This window comes from Clinocottus analis, unplaced genomic scaffold (genome assembly GCF_023055335.1).
Source record: "Clinocottus analis isolate CAN_PGR_092001 unplaced genomic scaffold, fCliAna1.0.p SCAF_13, whole genome shotgun sequence".
In the NCBI taxonomy this organism is placed as follows: Eukaryota; Metazoa; Chordata; class Actinopteri; order Perciformes; family Cottidae; genus Clinocottus; species Clinocottus analis.
In genome coordinates this window covers 3,390,782-3,399,609 of record NW_027175854.1, presented here as the reverse complement: position 1 = coordinate 3,399,609, position 8,828 = coordinate 3,390,782, and the positions used below count along the sequence as shown (strand labels likewise).

Genomic DNA, 8,828 nt, shown 5'->3' with positions numbered 1-8,828 from the left:
TCTTTTATTGGTTATCTGTATTTGATTGTGTTAAATGATTACATATATTTTACAACTGTACAAAATATACTTAAACGGCAGTGATGAGGAAATCAGACACAAAGAAAAGAAAAACGTCAGGAAATGCATTCAAATGAAATCAAATACTCAAGATGTGGATCATTCCAGGAGAGACAGTACAATTGAAGCCTTTTGTTCTAACTTTCCATGTTCAAACAAAGAGCTTAGATCACTCAAAGTCCTGCAAACCAACACTGTTTAAATTAGCTTTCAATTTGAGCACTTTAATTTGAGGACTTATAGAGGTATAGAGCATTTTACAGTACATATTTCTAGTACTAAAAAATATTTCAATTTAAAAGACTTCATCCACGACTTTCATTAAACTTAGTTGTCCTCCACCACAGTTCATATAACAGGGCAGGTATTCCCAGAGTACTTAAGGTTGAGTTGAGTTTGTTGTGTCAGAGGCAAAATGAAGGTCAGCTACTGCAAACAGTCATTTCCAGGTTACAGGCCGCTGGCTCGTTTCCACATGACCACAGCACATGAACCTGAACTGTTTACAACGAGAAACCGAAACCGTGTGTTTGAGTTGATCTGTTCTTTGCCTCGAGAACATTGACATGAGTGAGTCACGAGAGATGAAAGAGAGGATCATCTTGTGATGCTGCCATTACAAATGAATTGATTATTACTTGACACATAGCATCATCAATAAATAAGCTTATTTACAAAAATAAACTTAGTGGTACAGTCTCTGATTGCCTCCAGTTCATCTTATGAAAATAATCATAAGGTGCTTTTGAGTGACTGCTATATGTGTCCTTTAAATAAACAAACAAAGGACCAATATGTATATATTTATATACAAGCATGTCACCTTTGGTAACTATACATTCACAATATACTTGTCTTAGCCTCTACAAAATATTGCCATGGTACGTATCAAAGATGATTGATGTTTAGAGACATAAACATTTGCAAACGATCCTTGAAAAAGTGTAAAGTTTGTTATGTTGATTCTGAGGATTACACTCGCATTATTTTAGTAAAACTAAACCAATTCAGATTTTAAGGCAAACATAAATCTTCCCAGTCGAACAAGCCAAGGAAGGACGTTAATCTTCCCCGACCGTAAGGAGGTAAAGCCGGTGGAATGCTGACAGACACACTACAGTTAGCGTACTGCGGTCGTGTGACTCAGTAGACGGGCTTGTAGAACATCTGCCCGCCCAGCACCCTGCGCTTCAGCTCGGTCCACAGCAGGCTGCGCTCTCTCTGGGATCCCTTCATGAAGCCACGGTTCTCTTGAGCGCGGCGAGACAGATAAGGAATGACCTCGTTGACCGGGCCATATGGAACATACTTGTAGACCGGGAAACCTGCTTGACCTGTTTTAACAAGGAAGCAAAGAGACGTGTTTGAAATCAATTTCCACTGCGTGTGCATTCCATGTCATGACTTGGTATTTAATGTCCAACATATTCTTTAAGCTGACAGTAGCCGACACAGTTCTGTTATGTCAATGTTAAATTGAAATAATGTGCAGTAGATTAAAATATTACCTTTTGGTTTAAGAGTGAAATCATGATGAATACATATTATATTAAGATAAAGCTGATATGTAAAAATGTGGTTTTGATATTATGTATCAAGTGATAAGACAAGGTCAAACCAGTCTCACCAGTAGAAGAAAGGTTAGAGCAGCTACAGCTTTATTCTTTTCATTGAGTCAGTAGCACCTCAGTTATAAGTTTTCTGTATCTCACTTGCATAAACAGTCTTTGTCGAGCAATTAGAAAAGCTATTTTCTTAAATGTGTGCCCCGAACATAACTGTTTGGGTAGTGATGTGTTTCTGCTTTGACCTAAACTGACATAACAATTGGTTACCAGACAGTAGAGGACATTAAAAACCCAGATGTGTTTGTTCTCAAAATATCTATAGACTGGATAGATCATTTGAAGGTCAGGTCCCTTGAGTATAAAAAAGCTAATGTTTGTACAGAGTATGTGTCAGTGGACCCTCTGTGGCCACATGACTGTGACGCAAGTCTCTGATTCCACACTGGTTTACTTTTAGTATCCAAGCTGAGTGAAACATACCTAGCGGGAAGCTGATCTGATCACACATGCCCAGCAGCTGTCCAAAGTAAACTTTATTTTCTGACGGTGAAAGGCCCATCTCATTCATCCTGGGAAAACCAGAAAAATAATCCATGTCAAAGAGCTGTTACATAATAAGAGTGTGTTAGTCCACCATTGATTCAGCGATCTCATTTTCTAAATCCTATAATTGCTTTCGAAGGTTGACAAAGACTATGTTTCATTTAGCGCAACAGGTCTGAGGTATTAGGTTGAACCATTACGATTAATCTTTTATAAACAAGAGGTTTAAGGCCTTTGTGTATGTTCAAAATAAATCTGCCCTTAGTTCTGAAAAGTGCCAAATGGCCTTTCAATTTGTCATGTAGGCCTGAGACGAAACATACTTTTCAAGGGTGAACTTCACTGTGTCCTCGTTGTGAGTCGCAACCATGATATTTGCTTTCCTGCTGTGATCAATCTCCTCCAGCACGTACTCCAAACACCTGGACAAACATCAAGGCAGATGGTTAGGATTTAGACATGTTCTAGCTTAGTCACGAGCAGCCTTAATAATAATAATAATGATAAAAAACGTACTTGTGATACATCCTGTTAGTGGCCTCATAGTCTGGGTTTATTGGGTCTTCGTAGCCAATCTCTTTGGCCCTGTCTCTCTCTTGGTACATGTAGGCTCCACGGACCAGTTTGGCACCAAAGTACCAGCCTTCCCGCCGGGACAGCTCAACGTCCACAGTTACATTGTCATAGGCATCCTAATAGTAACAAAAATAAAAACATTATCAAAAATGATCAAAACATGACATTTTGAGAGCCAGCTGTGATGTCTCTCCATATAAAGTTTTATACAACTTTACTGAGCCTGCTATTGGACACGAAAAATAACATCTCTTTCGGCTTTTTTTTAATCGATATTATGCTATCATTAGCAGCAACAATACAACGTAAAGTGTTGACAAAAATGTCATTGTTGAGACAACCAGGAAGGATTTATGTATATGAATATTCAAGAGTAAAACTTGTCATGATAAGCTGTAATTAGAGAACTGAGGTCTTACCTTGAGGTAACACTGGTATGTGTTGAAAATAATTGGCTTTTCTCTGTTGAATTTCCTCTGCATTTCCAGAGTCAGTCGACTAATCGCTGGTTGAAAGTACGTCTGCTCGGCGTCCACCATGAGCCTGACCCCGTTCTCCAAGGCATGCTAGTGAGCATAGACATATATATTACTTGTTTCTTTTATCTTATTACTTATTACTTGTGACCAGTGCTACTGTAATCCTGTAATTTCCCCACTGAGGGACTAATAAAGGATTATTTTATCCTTATCTTATCTTATTGACAGCTTTTATAAGGGACACATAGGTCGTATGCGAGATAAAGCGGGCTTCATCAAACCAATACAGTTCTGATTTATTTGATTCCCTTGCAATTGCAATACATTGGATTTAGATTTCAGTATTGCTTCAAAAAACTGTTTACAAGATGCACATTTATTTTCTTGGCTTACCTTGGCCAGAACGTCCACTCTCTGTAGCATTCTCTTCATCTGCCTCTCCTCCTCGGCTGTAAACGCATTCAATAAAGGCTCCAGGTGGCCGGTCTGCGCAACCAACACACAAAACATCAAACTGTGAGGTATTTGCTTTCAACTCCATCTTTATGACTAAGATAAACCAGAAAATATAATCAGTATTGTGACATGTATGAAGGTCGTTGGGTGGGTGGGGTGATTTGAGTGACACAAGTGACTTTTCTTAAATGCACACCATAGCACAAACATGTGCAATGTAACTTAACTTATTCTAGCTCTGCAGGAATGTATGCAGCACTGTCAGTACCAAATAATAATATGATTTCCAGTCATGATATAAAATGCTTTCTTGAAGAAATGATATTACATTATAAGTTATTGTCTTGTGGGAGGAAGACTTGGATCAACGTGTTCCCACAATTAATAAAGAAGTTCTAATGAGGAAATAAAAAATAAAACCCTTTATGTTTATCATTTGTTTATTAGACCATTAACTGTAATATCTGTCAAATGTAAGGTCATAAATTACTAAATTGATTAAAATTGAGAACCATTGGCCACAATCTGTGAATGTATTTACTTGTTCTTGGCACACCACTTAATATCTACATGACCCACCTGAAAGTTTGGCAACATGAGCAGATTGGAGATTTTTGTTGTATCATTTATTAAACTGTTCCAGTCCAGCAAATCGATTGTTCTGCAAATAAGATGTGAGAAAGTGTAAATTAAAATATGTTAGGCACAGTGTTTTCCTATTGACTAAACAGAGATGCATGAACCGAACTGTATTGATGTATGACATGTGTTGTCATCATTGCAGGGATGTGGGACTATCTTACCCTGACAAACCCAGCTTCTCTCCAGTGAACCAATTCTCTTTATCATCCATGGCTCCAATATCCATCTTAGTCAAAGTTTCCTGCAAAGAGATATTTCAGTGGTGAAACAGATAATGCAGCCGATTACTTCTTTCACAAAACACGTGGCACGTACAGTCATGAAGGCTTGAACACAACTACATGTTAAAAACAACTATAAATGAGGTCACCAGTAATGGATGAATCTGCATCTGACATGCTGAAGACGTACCTTGAGCTGTTCCAGCTCCAGCTTTTGTTCCAAAACCATCATGTCAGACTTTCCCTGCTTTGCTGAGAGGAAGTTAAAAAACTGTCTCCATTTAACCAGGACTTCTGAAAACTGGAGCTGTTCAAACACAGAACAACTCATCAATCATACAATTATAATATTGCATTTGAATCATACTGGGAGGACGTCCGCCAGACACATTCGTGTCAGTGGGCACATACTTTTCATATTTGTCTGAGGTAGTTAATATCTGACATAGTTTCTCATTTCTTTCTTCAGTCTTATTTTCCTGCCACTTGCCTGTAATGCCTATTAATAATAATTTCAGTGATCATACTATCAACTGGCATTGACTGAACCAAAAAGAGATAAATATCTGGCCAAGTTTCTTTTGCCCATTAATCTGTATGCCAAATGGTTTGTTCGTGGTAGAATTTAAAGCGCTGTGATTGCCAACCAATGCCATCTAAATACTGTAATTATTACTTTTGGTTAATATTGAAAAAAGTTAAACTTACAAGGAACTGTGGGCGTCCAAGAGCAGTCATTTTGATGGCAGAAAACCCATCCGAAGAGGCTCCCCCTGAAATTGATAACACATTTTATGTCCCTTTATGTTCATTTGGTGTAATTCAACACTATCTTTATCACACGACATTATCAGTATTATAATACTCAGAAAACCTACTTACTTACGACTTACCAGAGGCTCTAATGCAGTTTATGAATGTCTCCATTTGGTTGTCACATTTGGACTCGTCTGCATAGAAGTAGGTACGAGCACTAGTAACCCCTCCACGCCGGTCCCCGAACTGACGATGCGCCTTGTACTTCTTCTCACGATGGTCAGCAGCTGGAGTGAGAAGAAGAACAGAATCATTTTAATCCTGCAAGACTTTGTTTTGAGTACTGTCCCTTTATTTATTTATGCCAGAATAAATCTATCATAAGAAAAAATGGTTATTGGGAACATTTAGTTGATACATTATTATAAATAACTTGATTTGTCTGTGTAAAGTGCACCACAAAATTATAGGGTAGTAAGTTCTACTATCATTTAAATGACTACCAGATAGTGATACCAAGTATATGTATTAACTAGAAGGTGAATGATTCTAGTTATAAACATTAGCCACGTAACATGAACTCATGAGATTAGGCATTTCAGACCCCACTAAAACCAGATATAACCAGTACTCTGTGGGGCAGAGCACACGGCCACATGACTAGACATACCAACACTGACACTTGACGAGACTTGTTTTGCATTCAGGCCAAGCTGGAGCAACTAAATATCAAAGGAAACCAGTAATTCATTCTTGGGCAGCAGTTATTTAGTCATTGGAGCGTGCAGTGGCTGGTTGTACAACACATTTGGAAACTGAACAGACAACATTAGATACAATTAATCAGTTATTTTCTACTGATCTACATACCTGGACTTTCTTTCTCTGCTTCAGAAACACACGCACTGAAAAAGAAGAAGAGTTTGTCATCAGAAGAGAACAGCAAACAATGCAGCTAACTAAAATAGTGTTTTTCGTGATTATAGTAGATATATTTTCTCCCACTTTCATAACTTCTCACGTCATTTGCAGTGTTAGAAATCAGTTAGTCAACCAGACGGTATGCCAGTGGTGACCACAGTAACGTGTTGAGAAAAGGCAAACGTCATTTTAACCTGCAGTTATGATAATGAGCTGATTTTGCAGACATCCTGTGACATAAGAGACGCATAAGGGGAACAAAGAAAACTACTGTGTTCACTGTGTTGTCGTCTCTATGGACCGAACAGCTTTTTCTTTCTGAGAATTTGATCTTGATGAAGATCATTTGAGCCTAAACAAAAATTATGTTTTGTGTATTATGTATGTTTGAGGCCAGTAAGATGATCATGGTTCAAAAAGGAGCTCATTTCCTTCTTAGAACATTGCGTAACACTTCCGTGTGTGTGTGTGTGCCTCATGGAGGGCCAGGCACATAACTCTAAAAGGCTGGTCGCCTTTTTAGAAGGTACATCCCCCTTCTCAACCAATCAGGGGAGAGGGCTTTCCGAACCGACCAATAGAAGACAAGTAATATTAGGTTTTGATTACAGTCTGTCTATGTGCAGAAAACATAGTGTAGATTACATGACTATTATTTGATAAGAAGCATAAGGGAAGCTAGAACTAAAGTGATAAGATAAGAATTTAGTCATATCAAACAGTAGTCTATTGGAATGTTTTTTTTACATTCTGTTTGTAAATAAAGGCATCATGAGATAATTTAGATGGGGACGACATGAAATAAAGACAAAGGTGAGGGGAATAAATCACAAGTTCACCAACAGAGTATTAAACTAATGTGGGTTGACTAGACTTCTAACCAGTTTAATTAAAATATTAGTGCATTGTGTTTTTAACTGTAAAAGTACTCTAAGAAAGCATATTCTACACAACTTTGTTCTGATTAGCTAAACCGGCTCAGGGGACAAAGGGCCAAATGACCTGCTGGGGGTTAACTGAATGATATGTACAAAACAGTTACAGAGCAGGATGTACTTAATTTGCTCAATAACCTTGAAAAACAATGTCCTAACTGGTTGTAAAAGTAATGACAAAAAAGTTGACAAAGTTAAGTCTAGTTGTTATAAAGTTATTTCACTATTAACTAACTTAGAGGGGATTTATTAGAATGATACAGCTGTAACGATATTGCAATAAATTATCTTTTGTCCTGACTGCTTTTCCCAGTGTGCAGCTCCTTTTGAAAACCATGCAGAGAGGCAGGGGAGAGGGTCTCTCTTTAAAGCCCGGCCTCTTCCCGTTCCCCAGTCTTTCTTTAAAGAGAGTCTTGTTTTGAGAGCATGGGCTGGGTCAGGAGTGTGTAGCCTATTGCTTTGGGGCATGTGATACTAGATTATACAAATAAACTTGACTTGACAAAGGCGTGTGAGTTTTGCAAGTTACGTAACTCAGAAATGTCTCCCCATCCAGTGCACATATGGCACATGTTAAAACGGATTACTGCATGCGTCAGTAAAACATTTTATACAATGTGAACCACGAGTCTTCCAGAGAAAGTAGCCTACATTGTGGCCTCTACTAAACTCCTGCTAGGTCAGATATCACTTACTTCATTTCTTTATTCTCTGCCTCTTCTTGTGTCAAGTCCTCCTCCACACTATAATCCAAAACTGCCCCCACACCAAATGCCTGATTCTTCTGAATCAAAGGCTTGATTGAGTGGTGATCTTCCCCTGCCACAAACTGACCATAGAAGGTCATTTTCATCAGCTTCTCAAACATCCACTGACCAAACACCTTCTTGGTCAGATCCATCAACTGTAAACAAAGCAAGGATGAGAAGTTAGTGCAGCTCAGTAGCTATAGTAATACAATTGTAATAGGACTGAATCCGACTTGCCCATACTCGTTATGATTACGCATGCCGGCGCATCAAACGTTTAACAACTTGTTCCTGGAATCTGAAACGAATCAACTCACCTCTTTGTTCTTTTCAACCAGGACGTCAATTGTACACAACTTGAAGACCAGCAGGCTTCGGAGCAGTTCAACGTTATCCTTGCTTTTGTAGGCTTCCTCCGTGTTGTCGAAGTCAACGTGGATTTTGCGCAACTGTTTCTTTTCCACATTGTTGGTCTGGCTGATGAGCTCGACCGGCACAGCCTCCACCACCGTGCAGCCGTCTATCTGTTGACCTTTCTCTTCCTGGCTCTTCGGGGAGGCCACCGTGGACCGACATCTTGCAGGGGACGCTCGTATCTTCCCGACATTGCCCGGGGTGGCCCGAAGAAGAGCTGCTACAAACTTTGTGTACGACATGTTGTGCTTATCTGAGCTCACAAGCCGCGAGCGCCAACCTCGCCTCGCCTTGCCGTCGCTGTGACTACGCTGGAGGAGCGCGCGGGCCAGTTTAAGTCATCTCGCGGGGCGGCGCGTGCCTCGCGTGTTACATCACGCTGCATGGCATCTGCTCGTGCGCGTTCTCGTTTCCCCCAATAGCTGTCTTCACATGGTGAAGAAAAGGTTAAGTATAGGTTTCAGTTTCATCTCTTCACGTATTCACACACAAATAACCGGATTGGTTG

At 39.4% G+C, this 8,828-nt stretch overlaps 1 protein-coding gene across 1 annotated transcript; it reads right to left on the bottom strand.

Moving 5' to 3' along the window:
- On the bottom strand, positions 1–8,610 carry prodha (proline dehydrogenase (oxidase) 1a). The gene is made up of 14 exons (XM_068574827.1): positions 8,224–8,610; positions 7,853–8,061; positions 6,172–6,206; positions 5,439–5,588; positions 5,254–5,318; positions 4,736–4,852; positions 4,486–4,565; positions 4,262–4,343; positions 3,620–3,712; positions 3,167–3,313; positions 2,688–2,863; positions 2,495–2,593; positions 2,109–2,197; positions 1–1,394 (listed from the first exon to the last, which is right to left on the bottom strand). The coding sequence occupies exons 1-14, from the start codon at positions 8,560–8,562 to the stop codon at positions 1,204–1,206; spliced, it is 1,872 nt and encodes a 623-aa protein (XP_068430928.1). The 5' UTR covers positions 8,563–8,610; the 3' UTR covers positions 1–1,203.
- Positions 8,611–8,828: the final 218 nt, after the last annotated feature.

Bases quoted from the DNA above. Each gene is read 5' to 3' on its own strand.
- prodha (XM_068574827.1), bottom strand. From the start codon at position 8,562: ATGTCGTACACAAAGTTTGTAGCAGCTCTTCTTCGGGCCACCCCGGGC. The intron at 5,319-5,438 runs GTAAGTCGTAAG...TATCAATTTCAG, and splicing joins AAACTGCATTAGAGCCTCTG to GGGGAGCCTCTTCGGATGGG. The intron at 2,864-3,166 runs GTAAGACCTCAG...TGTTACTATTAG, and splicing joins CATACCAGTGTTACCTCAAG to GATGCCTATGACAATGTAAC.